This window comes from Amblyraja radiata, chromosome 32 (genome assembly GCF_010909765.2).
Source record: "Amblyraja radiata isolate CabotCenter1 chromosome 32, sAmbRad1.1.pri, whole genome shotgun sequence".
Taxonomy (NCBI): domain Eukaryota; kingdom Metazoa; phylum Chordata; class Chondrichthyes; order Rajiformes; family Rajidae; genus Amblyraja; species Amblyraja radiata.
The window spans coordinates 12031545-12055933 of record NC_045987.1 but is presented as its reverse complement, the minus strand read 5'-3'; the positions used below and the strand labels follow the sequence as shown (position 1 = coordinate 12055933).

General features: G+C 45.8%; 1 protein-coding gene across 2 annotated transcripts in view; it reads right to left on the bottom strand.

Moving 5' to 3' along the window:
* Positions 1-4374: 4374 nt before the first annotated feature.
* The window catches only part of LOC116990774 (long-chain fatty acid transport protein 4-like), a 45430-nt gene continuing 25415 nt past the window's right edge, over positions 4375-24389 (bottom strand). For both annotated transcript variants that reach the window (XM_033048727.1, XM_033048728.1), the window contains exons 4-13: positions 20260-20421; positions 18904-18973; positions 15042-15133; positions 13982-14091; positions 13041-13250; positions 9176-9302; positions 8436-8573; positions 6873-7037; positions 5438-5584; positions 4375-4888 (exon numbers count right to left, since the gene is read on the bottom strand). In XM_033048727.1, the coding sequence (XP_032904618.1) occupies positions 4731-4888; positions 5438-5584; positions 6873-7037; positions 8436-8573; positions 9176-9302; positions 13041-13250; positions 13982-14091; positions 15042-15133; positions 18904-18973; positions 20260-20421 (1379 nt within the window). In that variant the 3' untranslated portion in view covers positions 4375-4730. The remainder of the gene's footprint in view (positions 4889-5437; positions 5585-6872; positions 7038-8435; positions 8574-9175; positions 9303-13040; positions 13251-13981; positions 14092-15041; positions 15134-18903; positions 18974-20259; positions 20422-24389) is intronic.

Sequence of the window (24389 nt, the reverse complement as noted above, 5' to 3'; positions counted from 1 at the left end):
GGGTGGTGGGTATATGGAACAAACTACTAGAGGAAGTAGTTGAGACAGGTCCATAATAACATTTAAAATACATTTAGCCTGGTACATGGATAGGAAAGGTTTTGAGTAATATGGCCCAAATGTGACTATATTAGCTGGGGCATTTTGGTGGCATTGGCGAGTTGGGCCGAAGAGCCTTTTGCTGTACTCTATGACTGTTGTGATGACCAAATAATCCATTTTAGAGATGCTGACGCCAGAGATAACTCTGCTGTTCCTCAAAGTCATGCTCCGGGATATCTGATATTGATTGAAGAGAGCTGACAGGGCCTTGAATTAAAGACTCAGCTGCCAGGCAGTACTTCCAATAGTGCAGCAATGCCTCAGAACTGCGCGGGTCGTTCAACCGAGCGAACACGAGAGTAAACACGAGTGAGGGGCCTGGGAGTGTTTCACTTGTGCTAAAACAGACGCAATGGAGGGAGGACACCACCTCACAAACCTCAAGAGTCAAGAAACATAGAAAACAATGCAGAAGACCATTCGGCCCTTCGAGCAAACATAGCAACTCAGCGGGTGCAGCAGCATCTAAGGAACGAAGAAAATAGATCTTTGGTTGACAAGGTTGACAGCCTATTTCCTTCGCACCATAGATGCTGCTGCACCCGCTGAGTTTCTCCAGCATTTTTGTGTACCTGGGATTTTCCAGCATCTGCAGTTCCTTCTTAAACACTTGAGCAAACATAGAAAATAGGTGCAGGAGTAGGTCATTCGGCCCTTCGAGCCAGCAATCGGCATTCAATATGATCATGGCTGATCATCCAAAATTAGCACCCTGCTCCTGCTTTCTCCCCATATCCCTTGACTCTGTCAGCACTAAGAGCTATATCTAACACTCTCTTGAATACATCATTGTTTTAATAATGTGAGAAAGTGTTTCATACTATGTACTAGCAATGGGACAATTACATTCTTACTTGCTACAGCTTAACAGGCCCATGAACCTAAATAAATAATGATCAATAATATAACAAATCAATAACAGACATTGTGGACCAAAAGGCCAGTTACTGTGCTATACTACTCCATGTGGTACTAGGTAACCTGACTATAATAGAGCAAACCTGAAGTCTGTACAGCAACCAAGACACAGTCCATAGAAGGTCGTAGTTGCTGAGGTTAGTGTTGTGCAGTGTTCGAGAGACTGATGGTTGCTGGGAAGAAGCTTGTCTTGAACCTAGTGGTCATGGTTTTCAGGCTCCTGTACTTTCTTCCTGATAGTAGGAGTGAAATGAGAGCGTGGCCAGGGTGGTGTGTGCCTTTGATATTATCTGCCTTGTTGAGGCAGTTGCTCCTGTCTGCTTGCCCCCCTCATTCCCCGCTCTGTGGTAGTGTCTGAGGAGACCCTCACTGGCCTTGTCAACCAAAGATCCTATAGCGGAGCAAGATAGTCCACTCCTGCTAAATCCAATGGCCTGACGTGTAGTATGCAACGGAGCGGAACGTGGACCATTTCAGTAACCTGACCCGACTTTGGTTATCCCTCTCGTAGTGTAATCAGCGTTGCGGGGGAACAGTTTGTGTGTGTGTGATTTAGGGTTAGATTCCTAATTTATAATTCTGTTAATTTTTGTTAAAGATTAATATGTTTATAAATTATGATTCTGTTAATTTTCTTTTTTAATGCATTTTTAAAACATTTCTTTTTAAATGGCTCATGTGCTGTGATTTTAGTTGATTTTTGTATTACGCTTGCACTCTCTAATTCATCTAATCACACTGTTTACAACTGCAGTATTTGGAAAAATAATAGCAATATCAAGATTCCAGTTGCTCTACTCTTGGGATGTTCCTTAAGGATCTTTGCTGTCAACCACCTTAGCACCTGTTGGACTTGAGGGGAAGTGGCCAACCCTGATCCCAGGAGAATGAGCAGGGAATATCTGCACTGTGCATGGACAGTGACACCCTGTGGCACGATCTGAGTACTGCAGGGAGATGACCGGATCCATGTGGCTTCAGTTGTTTCCCCTTTGACTGCTCTTCGTTCCTGTCCCATGCTGTTCTGCAGGATCACGTGATGACAGTGATGCCTCAGCCAGCATTGTTGTCCATCTCCAAATGTCTTAAAATCTGAACGTTGCACTTGAATTGTAACTAAACCCTTATTATTTTAACCTTAGGGAGGACAATGTAGATGTCCAGAGCGGGTGGAGCTGTGGTGGACGCTGCTGCGACCCGACCCCCGGAGTCCGGAGGCTGCAACTGCGGGTTTGGCGGGCGGCACCGGGAGCCCGGTCCCTGGAGGGAGACCGCTTTTCAGGGCTCCCGCAACGGCGACTTCTCCCGCCCGAGTTGCGGGGTTGAAGAGCTCCTGGAGTGGGGCCTTACAGCACCGCCCCGCGCGGCTTGGAATGGCTGCGGGACTGCGAGCGCATGCCGGGGGCTCTAACATCAAGACCCGGTGTGCGGCCTTGCATCACCCGGCGTGGCTTTAATGGCTGCGGGACAATTCGCCATCGCCCGCCGGGGGCTTTGACTTTGACTTTGACTCTGACATCGGGGGGGGGGGAGTGCAGTGGAGAGATAATTTTTTTTGGCCTTCCATCACAGCAATGTGATGGATGTTTATGTAAATTATGTTGTGTCTTGGGTCTATTTGTTGTAATGTATGGCTGCAGAAACGACATTTCGTTTGGACCTCAAGAGGTCCAAATGACAATAAATTGAATTGTATTGTATTGTATGCTTGAGAGGATGTCAAAATAACTTACAGGGAGGAGAGGGGTGTGGGCTATCGGCCAGGTTGGGCAGGAGAACCTGGGGCTATTCTCCTTAGAACAAGGAGGTTTGATAGGATTTTGATGGAGATCTTGAAATACCAACTGTATAAGAGTCCACATCTTGAACAACGGATACAGTAGATGAGGTTGGAGGAGGTACAAGTGAACCTCTGACTAACCTGAAGGGACTGTCGGGGGATGCTGCCTTTCCCGCTGAGTTACTCCAGCTTTTGTGGCTATCTTTGGTTTAAACCAGCATCTGCAGTTCCTTCTTACCCCTTATGTTCTTGATCACCTCAATAAGGTCATCCCTCAGCCTCCTACGCTCCAGAGATATTTCATCCTATCCAACCTCTCCATCAAGTCTGATATATATATATATACACACACACAAACCTATGCAAACACACATAAATATGCATACACAAGGGGTGCCGCATTGATGGCAGCCTCTGCCTACAGTCTGTCCGTTTTTGCTATATTTAGTTTGTCATAAAAAAGCATGTTTTGGAGGATTATTTTGTTTTTCTATGTGGGGGAGGGAGGTAGGGTAAGGAGGAAACCATTTCCCAGTCACTTCCTGGCTAGGATGCGACTATTCTCCGGGTCGCGTCCTCGCCCCCTCCTCGAGTCGTACCAACTGGATTGGCGCGGCCTTTCCTGCCGGGGACCAGACCAGAGCTTCAGCAGCGGCGGCACAGCGCTGGATTCACCGCGGAGCGGGGCGATGCCTACCTGGATCGCCGTTTGAAGCTCCGGAGCGTTGGGCCTGCAGCAACAACATTGCGGTGCTGTGGTTTGTGGGGCTTCCAGCGCGGGTGGCGCTGACTTCAACGTCGCGGAGTCCTGGGATCCCTTTGCCGAGGGCCGCCAGCGTGAATCTCCGCCCAGCGCGGCCTGTGGACTTCGGGAGGTAGTGGACGATTTGGAGGTCCAAGCCACTGAGGCTGTCCTCCCGTTCCGACGTCACAGTTTCATCATCCCGGCGAGCGGGCCCGAGCAGCGGGGCTAACCGTAACGGCGACTGTGGAGGGCTCGGAAGGCCCCGGGTGAACATCAAGAACATCAGAGGAAGAGGACTGACTTTGGTGCCTTCCCTCACAGTGGGAAACTTTGATTCTGCTGTATGGGGATGTTTTATGTTGGAGTCTATCCTGTGTTGTGTTGTTGTTTTATTTATATGGCTGTATGGTGATCACACATTTCACTGTACCAACTGGTACATGTGACAAATAAATGTATCTTGTATCCACACATATGCACCCACACACATACATATGCACACATATACATACATACATATATATCCCCAGCCTGTTCAATAATTGCTCTCATTTCTTATTCTCTGCCAAGCTAGCCAAAGGAAGTAACTTTTTGGAATGTACCTCATCAAGCCCTCTATGAATTCTGCACATTTCAAAGAGATTACCTCAGTCTTCCAAATAGCACAGCGTACAGCCCACTTGTGCAGCTTTGATTACAGGAATGAATCTTGTGAGACCTCTTTCATACAGAGTGTTATCTACTACATGATTCCCAGTTCCAGCAGGAAGAGCAATCAGGAAGATGAAAGGACCAAGACCGAGTGATGCTTTGAATTGTAAAAGACCTCTTCTTATTGAATCCTGTTTAATTACATTCTCAACACACTCGAGGATGTTCGCAGGTTCTCAAGAAATGAACAAAGAGAAAGCTTTATCCCACTTAAAAAATAAGACCCAAAACAGTACAGGCAATAAAAATTAATTATAATTTTTCTTGTGCAAAATTGTAATAATCTCTCTTCATAAATTACTAGCAAATCTGTAATAAACTTAGATAAAGAAAAATAACAAAAATTTCTGTAAAGTTCCTGTACATGCAAGTCTGGTCAAGTAACTGAAGTGGAACAAATTATCCCTTCTGCTTGTTGTGGCTACTGACAAGAGTAACGATGAGGTAACAGTATATTTATAGATATAGTTTTAATCATAGCTTCATTATTCCCGATTGGATCTTTTTAAAGAGGTCTTCCTCCAGTGAAACATATTTCTGCTGTCGTTGATCCAGGAGATAAAGTCTGTCCTTGATGAATCTTGGGTCAAATCCTTCCTTTCTCATCTCTGTTTTTTGGAACTTGAAGGTCCCTGGGAATGGGAAAAGAAGGAAAAGGTTAGCGTTGAGTATAATGAATGTTAGGTGTCAGCCGCGAGTAGTGCTTTCATCTCCGAGTCACAGGTCACAAGTTCATGGTCACGATCTTAGTTCGACACTTACAGACTCATACAGCAGGGAAACTGGCCATTCAGCCCAACTTGTCCCTGCCAATGAAGATGCCCCAACTAAACTAGTCCCGCTTTTGGCTCATCCCTCTAAACCTGTCCTATCATGTACCTCTTCAAATGTCCAACTTATTGGGGGGGGGGGCACTGTATTGTTGGAAGTACCATCGTTCAGATGCAGTGTTAAGATGAAGTCCCATGTCTTGCTCCCTCAGCTGGACCCCAACCCCCCCCCCCCCCCCCCAATTGGAGATATGCAAGGGGTTCTCAACAATGAAGGTCAACTTTCATATTTCAACCAACATCACGGAAAGATGTTACTTGATCAATTATCTCACCATTTTCCGGCCCACAATGAATGCATTGCTTCCCAAATATTCCCAAACCTTTGGCTGAGATTGGATAGCTACATACCCGTCTTGCTCACTACCGGCAGCAACCGCAGGAACACAGGCCGTGCGTACGGTGGCAAAGCCATCTCAAGGTCCACGTAGAACTTCTCCAAGTCTATCCAACCACTGGTGTCTGATATGGCAGCCATCCCAGCTTTACCTTCCGCGCCTAAAGTAAGGGTTGGGGAAAGAAAGAGAGAGAGAGAGATGGAAATACAGCATCACTAGAGACGACTTGAGCATTCGAGAGTGGTCAAATGATCTGGAATTGGTGGCTTGGTCCTACTGTCCTCATTGCAAATAAAGAAAAGATGACAAGGTCAGTCACGGTATAGTTGATGATTAATGATGAAAAGGACCATCACTCAGGTCAGTTCACACAGACTTTTCCAGTCACTCTAAAAGCAGCTCCAACTCAATCTTCTCTCTGCTATTTTTGACAAGAAAAACAGTGACATTGAACAGACTCTGGCTCCCCTTCACCGCCTCTGCCAAGTAACTGACCTACACCTCGAAAAGTCATTCCGCCTTTGCTCTGCTCTGCCCCGCTCCTGGCAGCTTGAAGCTTGCGTTGCTTTAGGACGTGGCTGAAATAACCTGACTCAGAAAAAGCCGCTTCCCCCTCTGTTATCAGGCTTCTACAATAAGCTAGGGTACTGTCCAATTCACCTCCACCACATTGGAACTGGTGCGCTACATTCCTGAGAACTATTTGCTGCACTCTTTATCTTCCTCTCGGCTCTATTGCACTGGAGTGTGATGTGATTGTATTTGTGTATTGTATTATCTGATCGGAGAGCATGCAAAGCTTCTCACTGTACCTCAGTACATGTGACGATAATAAACCTGAACCATGGTGTTTCAGTCTCAGTGCAAAGCCCTCAGCTGAAGCCTGATGGGTGCTACAGGCAGAGGTGAACGGGTAGAACTCGGGAGGTTAAAAACCTGATGGTTTCTCTACAGTCTGTCGTAGAAACTGAAGTTGATGTGCTCCTGCTGAAATAAGGACATAGAAACCAAAGATGGACCACTCCTGCTAAATGCAATGGGCTGACGTGTAGTACGCAACGGAACGGAACGTGGGCCTTTTTTTCATCCATTTCCGTAACCCGACCCGACCGGACTCGCAGTGTAATCAACGTTGCGGGGGAACAGTTTGTGTTAATAAATTAAAATTCTGAAAATGAGGAGAAGATTTTTACCAAAGAACTTTTATTTTTACGAGGATGTTTCCGTAACCGGCTTCCGTCTCCGCGCTAGTATCTTTGCTCCGCTATGGGATCTTCGGTGCGGAGAAGGAAGCCGGTTACGGAAATGGGGCCGAAAATTACCCACGAATCTGCCCATGACCGTACTACGTCTTTTTCGTCGAGTGATCCATCCTGCTTGCTATAGGATCTTTAATAGAAAGCGGCCACCGCGACACTAACACACATCCACAGATGGAGTTCTCTTACCTGGCACCTCTACTCCATAGACAACAACGTCAGCCATGCTGAGATAGCGACTTAAAATTCCCTCAACCTCTGTGGTCGACACGTTCTCACCTTTCCAACGGAAAGTGTCCCCAGTACGGTCCCGGAAATACATGTAGCCATAGTCATCCATCACCAAGACATCGCCTGGGACAGAGCAAAATCACAAAGGTCGCTGGGTGAGTAAAGTGCACACAATGAGTTCCTCCCCAATTACAAATACACTGGCAGGTACGGGAGCGGAAAGTCCTCTCACTCTAGTTCAAGCTGGCGGATACCTCACTGCATTGTTGAGGGAGGGAAAAAACAGTCAAAGGTGCCACCTTCTGGTTGAAATGTTAAATTGAGGATCTGTTTGTACCCTTGTGCATATGTAAAAAGTCCCAAAGCAAACCTTTCACAAAAACAGAAGAGTAAAGATGGCAGACAATAATGCTGGAGAAACTCAGCGGGTGCGGCAGCATCTATGGAGCGAAGGAAATGGGCAACGTTTCGGGCCGAAACCCTTCTTCAGACTGATGCAGGGTGGGGGGGGCGGAAAGATGAAAGGAAGAGCCAGAAGGCTGAGGGAGAGCTGAGAAGGGGAGTATGCATGCAAGATGGCATGCTAGCCAATGTTTACCCTCAACCCATGCCTCTGGGCACTAGTTAGTGGGAACGGGCAGTGTATGAACTGGTTGATATATCCTACATTACAATAGATTATTGGTGTAAAGCAATAAAATTGCAAAGCCCAGAAGCAGTGCAATGAATATTAATGCATGTATTGATTTCTTTGCTTTAGGACGTGGCTGAAATATCATGAAACTTATCCAATGTAACTTCATTTGATGTCACGTCAAGCTTGGCTTAAATCTAGGCCAGACTGGATTGTAAGGGTGACACAAATAACCCTCAGTCCCTGCAGTTGACGAATTTTTTAAAACTCTTTTTCATCCTTAAGATATTCCTGAGTGCCACATCTTGATTTGAATGCCACGATTTGAGGAACGAGTAAATTGACTGAAAAACACAGCATGAAAACAGGTCCTTCGGCCCACCGAGTCCACGCTGACCATCGATCTCTCGTTCACACTAGTTCTATGTTATCTCTCTATCACATGTACTCCCTACACACCAGGGGCAATTTGCAGACCCATTAACCTGCAAAACCACACTTTGGGATATAGGAGGAAACTGGAGCACCCCGAAGAAACCCTTACGGTCACAGTGAGAACATGCAAACTCCACACAGGCAGCACCCGGAGTCGGTATCGAACCCGGGTCTCCAATGCTGCAAGCCAGCAGCTCTACCACTGCGCCAATGGTAACGGTTGAGGGAACTGTGAAGCACTAAGTGGCAACCTGCTCAACTCCCGGGTTGGCAATAGAAACATAGAAAATAGGTGCAGGAGCCAGATGGCTGATCATTCAAAATCTGTACCTCGTTCCTGCTTTGTCCCCATATCCCCTGATTCCGTTAGCCCTAAGAGCTAAATCCAACTCTCTCTTGAAAACTGATATGTTCGTGGATATCCAAATTCACCCATTCCATCCAGCCCTTACCTGAAAGATAGGCCATGTCTCCTTTCTTGAACACATCGTTTGCGATCTTATGCGTTGTCGCTGAATTGTTTACATATCCATCAAACCTCCGGAGGGGGTCATTTTGGACAATACGCCCCACCAGCTGCCCCGGCTCCCCTAGACGGGAAAAAGAATAGAGTCAACACAGAACAGCTAAACCCCCACAATGTTTAACATTCACCAGGAAACAGACGGGGCACATTCACGCACAAACTCTGGCTGGTTAATGCGCAGTTGGAAACTGATCCCTAACTCAAACCCTCTCTGCTCGCAGTTAATAATACAGAACTGATTTTCCCTTTTAAACACAAAAAAGGGCAGCACGGTGGCAGTGCGGTACGGTGGCGCAGCGGTAGAGTTGCTGCCTTACAGCGAATGCAGCGCCGGAGACCCGGGTTCGATCCCGACTACGGGTGCTGTCTGTACGGAGTTTGTACGTTCTCCCCGTGGGTTTTCTCCGAGATCTTCGCTTTCCTCCCGCACTCCAAAGACATACAGGCATGTAGGTTAATTGACTCAGTAAATGTAAAAATGGTCCCTAGCGTGTGTGGGTTAGTGTTATTATCCTATTAACACTATCCTACGCGGACCCGGTGGGCCGAAGGGCCTGCTACCACGCTGTATCTCTAAACTAAACTAAAGATAGAATCATAAATTGCCTTAAGTCCAGGAGAATGTGAAATGGCTTGTCGCCAGTTTACCAATGGGTGCGGGAATACCTGGTTGACAGGGAATGCAGACACCTTTGGAATTCCGAATCAACTCCATCGTGTCCTCATCCACCTTAACCAATCGAATCGGGTAGACAAACGGAAGAATGCGGCTATTAAAACCACACGCACCAATCTACAAAGAAAAAATAAGGAACATTGATTAACATGCGATACAACTTTATTCATCCCCGGAGGGAAATTGGCCGTCAACAGTCATAAAGCACAACAAATACACGAAACATTAAATTAAAGTTAAATTAAAATGATGAGTGGAAAGTCGAGGATTCTGGATGTGCAAAGATTGAGGGGGGGGGGGGGGGGGGTGGGTGAGAATAGGGAGTTAGTCTGTACAAACAACAGAAGGGAGAGGAGTTGTACAGTTTGAACAAGGATCTCCTGTGGTGATCTGTGCTGCATCTTGGTGGACCCAGTCTGTTGCTGAAGGTACTCCTCAGGTTGACCAGGGTGGCATGGAGGGGGTGAGCTGTATTGTCCAGGATGCTCCGCAGTTTGAGGAGCATCCTCCCCTGCAAGACCACCTCCCATGAATCCAACTCCGCCCCCAGAACCACAGAACCACCCCCATTGACCACGGCTTGGAATTGCAACAGCCGTATCCTGGGCATATCCTGGCAAGACAGAGTGTCCAATGCCGAGATCCTGTCTCGCGCTGGCCTTCCCAGTGTGTACACTCTACTCAGGCAGCGCAGACTGCGGTGGCTGGGCCATGTCCACCACATGGAGGATGGCCGTATTCCAAAAGACGTCCTCTATGGAGAGCTGACGTCTGGGAGGAGAACCATCGGCCGCCCCCAGCTGCGTTACAAGGATGTCTGCAAGAGACATATGAATGCGCTCGACATCGATGTGGAGTCCTTGGAGAGCCTTGCAGCTGACCGCACGAGGTGGAGATGTACCCTGAACCAACATCTCAAAACGGGGGAAGAGAAACTGTTGAACGCAGAGGCAGACAAGCGGGCACGCAGAAAGGAGCGCAGCAACTTCAACAAACCACAGACAAACCACACACAAATGTGACCATTGAGACAGAGACTGTCACTCCCGCATTGGTCTCTTCAGGCACAAGCGACGCTGCTCTAGCTGAGGCTTGGAGCAAGCAGCCAACAACTATGATGCATCACCCACGGACAGTCATGACCGAGGGTGGCCTACGACTCATTGCCAACAAGCTCCCAAAGGTTTACTAGCTACAGGTACTGTCCCATGCACCTCTACCCCATTGTGGATATTGGACTTTGTCTCTGGAACTGTAGCACTACAATGTAGAGAACTATATTCTGCACCCTGTATCTTCCCCTATTGTACTTGAGGTCGACTTTATTGTATGTATGGTGTCATCTAACCTGATTGCATAGCCTGCAAAACAAAGTATTTCACTGTAACTCAGTACATGTGACAATAATAAACCTAAACTTAACAAATTTCCAGAGAGGAGAAACAAGGAACTGCAGATGCTGGTTTACAATACAAGGTCACAAAGTGCTGGAGTAATTCAGCAGGTCACACAGCATCACTGGAGAACATGGATAGGTGTTGTTTAGGGTCGGCACCCTTCTTCAGACCCATTCAGTACAAAGAAGGGTCCCGACCCATTATGTCACCTATTGATGTTCTCCAAAGATGCTGCCTGACCTGTGGTGTTACTCCAAAACTTTGTATATATATTTTTTCTAACAGATTTCAGGTTTCCTGTTCAAATGTGTTTGTGACTAAATTTCCCAGTAATATGTGCTTACAGAGAATTATCTTGTGTAGTCCAACAATTACGCTACTTGGCACCAACAACAAAAATATTCACACATATATACAGCATCTTATCATTTTGTTGCAATGTTTCAAGGCAACGCCCAATCCTCTTCATATCATGAGAAAACTGAACCAGAGTCTGGCCAAGGTTGGCTGCCTGACGCATTTATTTACAATAACACGCATTTGCTTAGTGTCTTTAGCACAGCCAAACATTACAGGTACTCGTTCAAGAGTTTAAAATCACAGACATAAGCAACAATTCTAAATTCTGTGCAGATTTCTCATTGCAGATTAAAACATACATTAAGCAAAAAGGAGGCGTGTTCAAACGATCAAGGTCAAGGTTTAATCGAGTGCCTTAAAAGGAGGAAAGTGGAGAGGTTTAAGGAGGAACTTGTAAGTCTAACAGCATGTGCAAGTGAAGCCCCAGGTGTCAATGATTGAGCAATAAGAAGATGCAATACGTAAGAGGCCAAAACTGATTTAGGAATAACCTCAATAGCTGCTATGCATCAGTAAGCCTTTTTCTCCCAGGGTGCAAATGTAAAAAATTAGTGGGCAGAGCTCTACAGTGAGAGGTACAATGTTTAAGTGAGATGTTTTTCCCACCCCCCCAACACAGAGAGTGGTAGGTGCCTGAAATGTGCTGCAGGGGTGGTGGTGGTGGGGGCAGATACAATAGTCACGTTTAAGAGGCATTTAGATAGGCACATGGACATGCAGGGAATGGAGGGAGATGGATTACATGCAAGCAGAGGAAATTATTTTTTCCTGGCATCATGTCCAGCTCAGACATTGTGGGCTGAAGGGCCGGTTGCTGTGCTGTGTAAAGGTCTATGTGGTGGAAGTACAGTTGGGAGACCCCCAGGTATTTCTTTGCACAGAAGAGCAGCAGTGGGAAAAGACAAAGCATCGGATTGTTGCAAAAATTAACATTGAAGGATCAGCTAAAATTGAAGTGGGAAAATGTCAGCCAAAGAACCTGGATCAAGCACTCATAAACAGTAACATAGTAACTAATCGAGTCAGTCGATGGTGGTTGAGGAAGCAATGATATACAGAGAGATGTGGAACTCCCGCACCATTCCCACTGGAGTGAGGGAAAGACTATTTGTACTTGTTGGGGAGTCAGTGATGATGGGAGAATCATCTGTATTAAATACCCATCAGGAAGGTGGGAAGCAAGGGGAAACATCTTTAGCTTTACGAAGTGGTTAGGGATAGTGGAACCTTGAAGGCAAAGGTCGATGAATATTTGAGACAGAAAAATACATAGAAATAGGGCAGAATGAAAGGACTCTGCCATGTTCATATTGAATCATGGTGCTGGCTCAAAAGGCCAAATGGCCTACTCCTGCACCCAGTGGCGGACTGGCCAGGGTGTCAGCTTGCTCGATGGCAAGTGGGCCCCTGATGAAGTGGGCCCCCTATATCAAGTGGGCCCCTGATGAAGTGGGCCCCCTATATCAAGTGGGCCCCTGATGAACTGGGCCCCCTTTGTCTCCTGGCAACCAATATTTTTAGACCCAGTCCGCCACTGCCTGCACCTATTTTTCTGTTTCATGTATTGGATCTATCTAAGAAATGGAGTGCAGGGCTTGGAGGGAATGCAAGAGATGTTTCCCATGTTTAGAAAGGATTACCCATCAGGAGAGGTCAGGCAAACTTGGATTGGTTTCTCTGGAACATTGGAAGTTGAGGAAATATGAAAGGCAATAGTTAGGGTAGATAATTAGAACCTTTTTTCTACAGGGAGTAAACGTCAAGGATAAAAAGGCAAAGCTTTAAAGGCGAGAGAGACAAAGTTTAAAGAAGATGGGTGGGACCATTTAATAACATTTACACAGAGGGTGCAGAGCGCCTGGAACACACTGTTAGGGGAGGTGGTGGAGGCAGACATGAGAGGTGTATTAACGATAGGTGCATGGATATGTGGGGAGTAGAAGCATATTGAGCACGTGCATCAGAGATTAGTTTCACTTGGCGTCCTGTTCTGCACGGATATTGTGGGACGGAGAGCCTGTCCCAGTGCAATGCTGTTCTGCGGATATTAATTAGCCACCGTTCATTCTGCTGACATGGCGCTATTCACGTGCAGTACCTTGTTGTCGAAGTTGCCCAGGCTGCAGTTGCATTCCGTGGCCCCGTAAAACTCGGCTATCTGCGGGATCTGGAAGCGGGAGGTGAAGTCCTCCCAGATGGATGGGCGCAGGCCGTTTCCCAGGGCCATGCGGACACAGTGCTCCCTCTCGACGCTGCGCTGGGGCTGGCTGAGGAGGTAGCGGCAAATCTCCCCAATATACTGGATAATCTGCAGAAGCAAATATGAATCACAGCCTCTGACCTTGGGCAAAACTTAAATAGTTAGGGATTGAAACAATAGTCGTTGCTGGAAAATTACAAAGAAGCAATCAATTTCAGAAAACAGATCTTCTAGAAACCCTGGGTAATGTCAGTGTGTTTTAGGTTTCGGGAAATATCAAGAGGTTTAAGGTGAGAGGGGCAAAGTGGGGAGATGTGTGGGGCAAGCTTGTTTTTTTTGCACAGAGGGTGGTGAGTGCCTGGAACAAGCTGCCAGGGGTGGTGGTGGAGGCAGATATGATAGTGGCATTTAAGAGGCTTTTAGATCAGCACATTGATATGCAGGGTACCGTTCTATGTTATAAAACACAAGGGTTATTCATATGGATAACAATCTCTATAGAACACTGTGCTGGCCCTGTACATTCTTGGGTATCCGAACATGAAATTGGAGCCCAGAAGGGTATTAGTATCACCAGGGGTTTCTCCAGGGTGGAGGTGGTACTTAAGAGGAAGTCTTTCGGGATCTACCATTATCCCTTATCCCCAGTTAGTTGTTAACGAAGCTGATTCTCCAGATCAGACAGAAATATTACAAAAAATAACCAGGATTGCTTTCTTAAGAATAGAGATGGCTGCGGATACTTTACAGCTGTTTCAGTGTGTGTATTTATTGTGTTAGACGAGGGTCAAATGGGAAGGTAACAGATTGAAAACCAATGAATTCTTCAGCTGACTCACCGTGCACCTGTACTTGATGCAGTCATCCCAAAAGCGAGAGGCAGAGAATTTTTTCCTGATTACAACAGTCAGTCCATGTAAAAGGCATTGACCTATCCCCACAATATTCCCTGGAAAAGAAAGCACTCAAATGAGTGACTTTGCAATTCAGTCTCCAAAGAGTTCCGTCTGATTCCAACCAACAAAATCGGTGGATAGGTAAATTAAATACGGTCAAAATAGATTTGCTGATGCATTAAGCTAGGCTCTGCTCAGAATGTGGAATTCCCTGCCTCAGAGGGCGGTGGAGGCCGGTTCTCTGGATACTTTCAAGAGAGAGCTAGATAGGGCTCTTAAAGATAGCGGAGTCAGGGGATATGGGGAGAAGGCAGGAACGGGGTACTGATTGGGGATGATCAGCCATGATCACATTGAATGGCAGCGCTGGCTCGAAGGGCCAAATGGCCTACTCCTGCACCTTTTGTCTATAATGGTTGAAGCATCAGAACTGAACACTTGAGCACGAGACAGTGCTGGAGGAACTCAGTGGGTCAGGGATCAAACAAGAGGTGATGTTTCAGATTGTCAGAATGATCGGAATTGGGGAGAAAACTGGGGGGAGGACAAAGCCTAGGAAACAAAATGGTGTCAGATACGGAGAGATGAGAAGTGGAGTGTAAAGCTGGAGGGTGGCATATAGACGGAAGGGAAGATGCGGGGGGGGGGGGGGATAAAAAGAAAGAGGACCCGGGGCTGGGGGAAAGCACACAGAGAAGGAACAGCATGACTGGTTGGGGTTGGGGTTGGGGAAACAGTGGGTTCCTCCAGGACTTTGTGTCTTGCTCAAGATTCCTGCATCAAAACGTACTGAACCAATCCATGTTAAAATCACTACAAGTTGTCACGATGGATTTTTACCCCACTGAAGGCAAACATTTGTAATTGAGAGAGTGATTTCTGTTGGAAATGGGGAGGTGGCGTAGATAGAGAAAGCTGTAGTGGGAGCCCAAAGCTTGGTCAATGGCTGAAAAACATTTCATTTGTGTACGCTAATCCAGCCCACAACTCCCAGCCAGATTACCTGCAGAGTGATAGAGAGGCAAACAGTCATAGACAATGTCATCGGCGCACATCCGGTAACCATAGTAAACCAAAGCTGCCATCCGGTAGTACCTGGAGAGGGAACATTACGCACATCATTCAACCGCAAATGCAAGATCTTTCAGAATAATCTCCACCCATCAGGTTGGTCATTAGAGCCATGCCAAGACTAGGGAATGATCAAGAGCTCATATTATGTGTCAGCCTCAGAAGAGAAAACATGAGCCCATTATTAGTTACAAGGAGAACAAAATATACAAACGCTGGGGTAACTCAGCCGGTTGAGTTGGGACCCTTCTTCTGAGGAAGGATTCCGATCCAAAATGTCACCTGTCCAAGTTCAAGGGTTTCGGCCCGAAACGTCGCCTATTTCCTTCGCTCCATAGATGCTGCTGCACCCGCTGAGTTTCCCCAGCAATTTTGTGTACCTTCTCCACAGATACTGCCTGACCAGCAGTTACTCCAGCACATTGTCTTTTTGTCTCTCTCTACCTTCTGCTGAACAGGAGCAGAGAGACGGCGGGATGACTGGAGTGGGACAACTCTTTGATTATATTGGCAGCTTTTCCGAGGCAAAGGTTATGTTGCAGAAAGTGGCAGCTTTAAGGACGTGCCTGTCTGTGAGCAGTTTGCTGGCTCTCGATGTCAAGGTCTATAAATAAAAAGGCAAGTGGCCGTGCCAAATGGTGTGGGAACCACAACTTTGGGCAGCTGATCCCTGGAATGGCAACTCTGGGCAGCTGCTCCCACAGATGAAGGGTAAAAACAGGAGCACCTCATTTTTTTCAGGCACCTGAACGATGGGATATAACCCTGTAACTTGTTGTGTCCTGCTGCTGTATGTGCAGAACAGCCCTGTGGAAAAACTAGCTCCATTTTAAGCGCAGCGGCCTCGAGGCTAATCCTATTCCATGACAGGAGCTCCAGGTGGGATTGTTTTCTCTGGAGTTTTGGAGGTCGAGGGGCAAATCAGGGGCAGATGGAGTCTTTCTCCCAGGGTGGAAATGTCAAAAATTGAAGGGCATAGGTTTGAGGTGGGAGCAAGAAGGTTTAAAGGCGATTTGCGAGGCAAGTTTTTTTAAATATAGAGCATGATTGGTACCTGGAATGCAATGGTAGGAGAGGTGGTGGAAGCAAATACGATAGCAAATGTTAAGAGGCAGGGGATGGAGGTATCGAGACCATGAGCAGACAGATGGGATTAGTTTAAAATAGCCTTGTGGTTGGCACAGACCATGTGGGCCGAATGGCCTGTTCCTGTGCTGTACTGTTCTATGTTCCTTCAATTCACCCCCTTTTCAGTAACTCAGTGTTGTACAAATAAAGAGGTACAACAGATTCTGTTAACCCCCTCCCCCAATCCCTGAGGAAATTCAGCCATAATGCATTTTGTTAACTTATTGTGCTCCTTCACCATCAACCTTATCCCTTTTCCTGACATCTGATCACAGGCAAAGTCATGTTTAAAGCGGCGATGAGTTTGAGACCATTTATTCTCCGCATTAGTAAGTCCACCAGCTTTTACCTCCATACAATTCTCTCACCCAATTCTATCTTTGTGTGTAGGAAGGAACTGCAGATGCTGGTTTAAACCCGAAGATAGTCACAAAAAGCTGGAGTAACTCAGCGGGACGGGCAGCATCTCTGGAGAGAAGGAATGGGTGGCGTTTTGGGTCTCGACCGTTTTGTGTCTATCTCTGGCTGAGCTTACCTGCTGCTGAGAGCATCATCCACACCATTCGGCTTTCCTTGTTCTATGCTCAATGAAATTCAGGATCTTCTAAATCTTTGTTCCAACTCTCACCATTCCATTCATCCATCATTGGCTTACAACAATTGTTCCTACTTAACCAATGTCTTAATTTCAAAATTTGCATTTATTCTTCTTTCAAATCCCTCCATGGCCTAATTTCCCCCTTTCACAATATTGTCTAGCCTCCAAATTGTGTCGCTCTATTTCTGCCTCTTATTCATACCTGTATTTAGCCACTCAGTCATTCACAGATGGCCTTTGCTCAAAACCCAAGCTCTGGACTTCACTCTGAGCCTTCTTCCTTATAACACATCTTTCTGAAGGGAAGAGAATGAAGTTCTTTTTCACCTTCCATCACAGTGAGGAAGGTGGAGGAGTCACTGTGGTGGATGTTTATGTTAAAATGTATTTTGAGTGTTTTGTTGCTTTTTATTGGTATGACAGTATGGCAAATCAAATTGCTCGTATGTTGCGAAACATACTTGGCTAATAAAGTATGATCATGATGATTATGATCTCTGGGCCACCCGCTTTTGTATCTGCATGCAGCTTGGAATCAGACGTTGTTTGAGCTGTGCTGTCTGTGTGGCGTTTGCACATGCTCCGTGACCACATGGGGTTCCTCCAGGTGCTCTGGTTTCCTGCCATAACCCTAAAGTGTGCCAGTTGGTAAGTTTAATTTAGTTTAGAGATACAGCACGGAAACAGGCCCTCCGTGTCCACGGCAACCATCGATCACTCATTCACATTAGGTCAATGTTATCCCACTTTCTAATCCACATTGATCCCACACAAGAGGCACAATTTACAGAGGTCAATTAACGTACAAACCCGCACGTCTTTGAGATGCGGGAGGAAACCCATGTACCCGGTCAAACACACAGTAACAGGGGAAGCATGCAAACTCCACATACACAGCACCAGAGGTCAGGTTCGAACCGAGTCTTTGGCGCTGAGGTTGCAGCTCTACAGCCGCACCACTGTACTGCCCATTAATTGGCCACTGTAGAATGAACTTACTCTATGGGTGGTTGGTAGAATCTGGGGGAAGTTGACGGGAACATGGGACAAATGGTTTATATTAGGATTACGATGAACGTGGGTGCTTGATGGTCAGTGGGGACCAACGAGCTTGTTCCTCAATGACTTTGTAACATTCATCTGAAAAGCTTTGAGATATTTCATTATGTTACAGGCAGTGTTTAAATAAAAGGTGTTGTTATTATCAGTTCCCAAAGTGACGAGACAGCAGGTGGGAACTGGCGCAGATCTTCAAGTCAACAGTTGGCTGAGTAACTCAGCAATGCCAGAGTGTGTCAAACCTCTTTATGTAGCTACATTTAGGACTCTCTCCTGACTCCTCAGCAACCGTTAGAGATTTCTCTCACCGTCAGAGAAGGTGCCTCCTGTTGTGAGACGGGCACGTTACCCGGAGAGCTGGGAAAGGGGATGGAAGCACTAACAGCTGACAATGACTCAGGTTTGACTCATCTGTTCTCCCTGTCAGAAGAGGAAGAGTGAAGGGATGAACGGGAGAAGACAAGAAAGGAAATCCAGAACATTTTTAATCAACTGAGCAACACGGAGCACAAACTCGTTCGACAGGTCATTCCAAACATCAATTCTGTTGTAGACACAAAATGCTGGAGTAACTCAGCGGGTCAAGCAGCATATCTGCCACAGAAGGTAGTTGAGGCCAGTTCATTGGGTATATTTAAGAGGGAGTTAGATGTGGCCCTTGTGGCTAAAGGGATCAGGGGGTATGGAGAGTAGGCAGGGATGGGATACTGAGTTGGATGATCAGCCATGATCATATCGAATGGTGGTGCAGGCTCGAAGGGCCGAATAGCCTACTCCTGCACCTATTTTCTATGTTTATATCTGGAGATCTGGATAGGTGACGTTTGGGATGTGTTGTAACTGTGTTGTGATTCAGAAAAATCTTTCCACTTAAATATTTTAAGTACATTGTCTAAGATATTACTAATGTTCAGATGGGAGTGGATATTAGATTGAGTGAGATGGAACACCATGGGGCGAGTCCAATGGGGTAAATGGCCATTGACGTTCATGGCACACTGGTCCTTACCTGCTATGGACAACAATGGCTGCCTTCGGCATTCCCGTTGTTCCTGAAGTATAAATGTAGAACAGTCGATCTGTAACAAAGAAGGGCACATTTGCAAGCAGAAGAAAGGGCAATTTGAACTTGGACAAAGGAGTCTATGGTTCACAGCTTTGGTCATTTCATCAGAGACTATCTGATGGCGAAGGGAATAAACTGACTGCCTTAATTCACGGATTGCTCCATTAGGTCAAGAAGAGCAGCGGACCTCCACATTCAGTTGTTTAAGGCCAGTGCTCGGTTAGAAGTTGAGGTAAATGCCTCTTTCCCCAGAGAATGGAGGACCTCTGCAACAGTCTACGCAATCATCCCAATCTGCTGGTCTCCAGCAGCGAGGATGACACCCATACCACCTTGCACAAACACCAAGTAAAACAAGGAATTCAGGGATGGCAGGATCTCCCTGAGTTTTTTCTCTTTTGAATTATTCAAGGGACGAGGGCCTTGCAGGCTTGAACCAGCAGTTAATAGACCATGTCCAATTGCCTCGAGGTGGTGGTGGTGAACTGCTTTCTTGGACCGCTGCCAGTCTCGAGATGCAGGTATACAACACATGCTGTTAAGGAAGGACACCTTCCCAAAACATTGTCTGCAGGTGGGGATCAGAGAGGACTTTCAAAGATAATTTGCTCTCCAAACCCAACCCAAGATCAACGGGACATTTTATTGTCCTCATACGGAGTTGAGGGTGCGAATATTGTGAGGTTAGGATTCACAATTGTGTTTATGGCAAGCTGCCAACCTGGGCATGCATATCTCTCAACATCTGTCCTGGGCCCGGTCCAGATGCAATCACAATTAATGCCCATCAATGTCTCCACTTCCTTCAAAGAATGAGAGGATTTGGCTTGAATGAGAGTGTTCAATGAACTCCCAGGAAAGATGGAGATTACTGAGTGATAGACACTGCCCAGTCCCACAGTTACTGACCTCCCACCATGGAAGGGATCTACAGGAGGTGCTGCCTCAAAACGAAAGCCAACATCATCAAGGACCCACATCACTCTGGCCATGTCTCCATGACCACCAAGATTGAGAACAGCTTCCACCCAGCAAACACCAGGCTCACGAATGCTCACAACACTAACCCCAGCAACTATGAACTTCTCTGGACTGTCTTTAGTTGCACTAAACTTTTCGTTTTTCTGCACTATGGCTATTAATGTATTGAAGTTTTAATAAACGATATTATTTTACATGCATTGCATTTACGGTCCTGTTAGGTTGGTGCAAGTAAGATGTTCATTGTTCCATTATCGCTACGTTTGACAAATAAACACTGTTGGCTTTTCCTGCTTTTCATAGCTAGCATGTTCATACCTGTGAATCCTCGGTTCTGGAGAAGGGGAGGGTGATGTGATGGAGAGGCTGCCAGTAAATGGTCGAGATTCACAGTGCCTGCAGGCAACTCGCCAAAGGTCCATTCTCCGGAGCAGTACAACTGCATGGATTTCCCCAGGGTTTGATGGATCTCCTTCAGGGCTGTTCAAAGACAACAGTGAAGTGACAGCAAGTCTCATTAACGGCACCCCATCCTTCATCCGAACCATGACATCCCTACAACCACCTTGTCCCAGAAGTGTACAACCACAGTACTCTGCTCCTCCTGTTTAATTCCACTGTTTCACACAACTACCACACAGTAACTAAAGCAACTAAAGCTTACATTTCTTTCACACTCCCCAGTCTGATGTCCCAAATCATTTATCATCATCCAAATAGCTTTGAATCATACTGATGGAAATAGGAACAAAGACATCATGCTGGAAGAACTGTGGGCCTAGCAGCAGCTGTGGAGGCAAAAGGAGTACGTCAATGTTTTGGGTTGAGACCCTGCATCACAACTCGTGCTGCAGAGACTGTGCGGGGTCTTGATCAGAAAAATCAATGTGGGCCCTCTCACGGCTAGGGCAGGTTCCGATCCTGTGAAGGGTTCGCAACCCGAACAGCTTGCTAATCGGAAATGTGACAGAGTTCCGACATGGCAGTAGATGCCTGCAGCAGCCAGCAAATCCATCTTGCGCATCTCCCAATTATAAGGGCTGTACACAAGGTGGCCATTTGTAACCTGGGGGAAGAACTGTTCACGTGCTTTGCCCATAGAGATGCTGCTTGACCTGCTGAGTTCTTTCAGTGTATTTCATTTTGTTCCAGATTATAGCATTTACAATCTATTTTGTTGTCTTAATGGGAATAGGAGCTAGTTAGTACATAGCAAGTTCCCACAAACATTGCAATCATTTTGTTAATATTCTAGGTATATTACCTTAGGGATAAAATCAGGCTAGAAAGCGAAAAAATACAGCACAGGTCACTTCCCTCCTTTACTTCAGATTAATGTTGTGGGATTGTTCATGGTTGTGTCTAAGGGTTAACAGGGCCTCCGTTTAATATATCTCCTCTAAATGCTGGCATCTCTAACAGTGAATTGCTGCAATGGAATGTCATATCTGGATTACAGGCTCAAGCCTCTGGAGTGAACCCACACACACAGATCCTGCTTGGAATAAGTATGAAGAAGGGTCTCGACCCAAAATGTCACCCATTTCTTCTCTCCAGAGATAATGCCTGTCCCGCCGAGTTACTCCAGCATTTTGTGTCTACCTCCAATTTAAACCAGCATTTGCAGTTCTTTCCTACACATCCTGCTTGGAAGACAGGGGCATCTATAACTGACACACTGGGTAACAGCAGCTGCATCAAGGAAGTGTGGTTCAGAGTGGGCCAAAACTAATGGAATGTGGAGCTGCCTACGATCGTGAAAACGGGATCGCCAAATCATCCTCCACCTTCCATAAATGGAGTGGGTACTTGAATTTCTGCTACTCAGCAACCGCTTGCTTTTTTAAACAATGCTCTTAGTGTGGCCAAGCATGCCACAGGAACATAATCAGTCAAAACATCTACACTGACCCAAGTAAAGACATTAGTTCTGTTCACACAAGGATGGCCTTTTAGAAAGTGAAGGCATGTTAGATCTTGTTTTATTAGTTTCTCTGATTAATTTTAATGTGTTCTATTTTTGTTAAACAGCACAAGAGAAAAGAACTCTGGTTTAGTTTAGTATAGTTTAGAGATGAATGAATGAATAAGTTTGTTGGCAAAGTATGTACACATACAAGGAATTTGCTTTGGTGCTCCGCTCGCAAGTAACAACACGACATACAGTAACAATTAAGAATAAAACATAAAATATTAAAACATTAAGAATAAAACATTATAGTTTAAACACGTGAATGAAATAAAATACCAGAGCAAAAGGAGGCTACAGTCTTTTGGTTATTGAGTAGAGCTACTGCTCGTGGAAAAAAGCAGTTTTTATGTCTGGCTGTGGCAGCCCTTGTCTCACTGAGTCCCTGCTGACCATTAATTGCCCGTTCCCACTAGTTCTACGCTATCCTACTTTCTCATCCACTCTCTACACACTGGAGGCAATTCACAGAGATCAATCAACCTACAAACCCGCAGGTCTTTGGGATGTGGGTGGAAACAGGAGCACCCGGAGGAAACACAGTTGGTCATAGGGAGAACGTGCAGACAGCACCCAAAGTTAGAATGGAACCCGGGTCTCTGACGCTGTGAGGCAGCAGCTCAATCAGCTGCTCCTCTGTGTAGATAAGTGCTGGTTTACTGTGGGGTGGGCCAACATTCCTGTTCCTGGAGGAGGTGAGGTTATTAAACAAACAGTTGTAAAGTAAGTTTTGAACAGCAACTCATTTAGAATTGCAAGGACGGTGTAGCTACTTGCAGGAGACCAGAGAAATTCCCTTTTTGCTTCCGCATTCGTTACTGCCCAGTGCTCTCAACTGAACCAATACCCGAGGTGCTTTAACTAGAGTTCAGAAAAATGAGAGACAATGTTATTGACACATGTGGGATCCAGTTGACAGGGTGGATGCCAAGAGGACCTTTCACTTGGTGTTGATGTCCCAAACCAAGAGGCACAGCATCAGAATAAGGGATCACCCATTTCAATGGTTTATTGTGACATGTACAGAGACACAGTGAAATTCTTGTTCTGCATGCATGGCCTCAAATCATACCATATACGAGTACAATAGATTCTCTTCTGGTCAGCACACAGAGTCAAGGAGCAATGTCCTTTCTTGCAGGGCTGTATTCACACAAATTCTAACTCGGAGCACATTGGATATATTCAGGATGGAAGAATGGAACATCTTAGTTTTGTTTATTGTTACGTCAACCCATTTCTTGAGCAAACTGGATGACAGATCTCTCTGTGAGAAGGAAATTACATTTTATGATAATTGAATCGTTTCTGAGTCACTATTATGGGCTATTTTTATGAACTTTGAATTCAAATGAGAAAATAAACCGCAAACTCCACAGTTGCCATGGTGAAATTCAAGTTAACGTCTTTAGGTCAAAAGTCCGGAGATCTGGAAACTCGCCTAGTAACTTAACCCCTATCCCATGATGTGATACAACTGACTGCACGTCAATGCTGGGAGAATGCATCTGACATTAGACAGCAGGTCTCCTGATGGCCAGAAGACCATCTGGGTTTTGGAGATAATTTTATCTTTGAAGAGAACTTTAAAGACTATGAAAGTTAGACTCTCCCTACAACAATGTACAGAGTAAGGACCCACTGATTGCCTAGTTCTAGTAGGAGCAGGTCTATCATGGAAAAGAGGGAGTGTATAAACACAGCTGTAATTTCTACATGGTGAAACCAAATGTATAAAAATGGCCTTTAATAAAATCTGACAATGTGCACTTTAACCACGTGTGATTTTTTTCTATTACAAATCTCAAATTGTGGAGTACAGAGGCAAATAAATAAATGATGGGTCTTTCTCCCAAACATTATGCAGGGCACTGTAAGAATTCTAAAGAACAAGACACAAAGAACTGCAGATGCTGGAATCTTGAGCAAAACACAAAAAGCAAACCTAGCCGCTGAGTTACTCCAGCACTTTAAGACAGAGAGAGAGAGAGCAGGTAAGATGATGCTTTGACCCTGCTCCACCATTCAATAAGATCCCTTCAATCCCATCATCCTGGCCTGACCCGATATACATCAAATCGACTTGTGTCCAAAATAAATCAATAGAAACTTACTGCACAGTGGCAACACAGTGGTGCAGCTGCTGTCTCACAGCGCCAGTGACTGGGTTCAATAATAATAAATATAATAAATAATGTTATTGATCACATACACCTAGGTGTAGTGAAATGCTTCTTGCCATGCAGCACATAAAGAAAGAATACAAACATAACAATAATAAAGACATTTAAACATAAAAACATCCCCCCACAATGGTTCCCATTATGAGGGAAGGCACAGTGTCCAGTCCCCGTCCCATGTCCACCCATAGTCGGGCCTATTAAGGCCTCCACAGTTGCCTTTAAGGAGGCCCGATGTTCCAGGCCGTTCTCGCCGGATGATGGTGCTCCGGCGTCGGGAGATCCTGATTTCGGACACT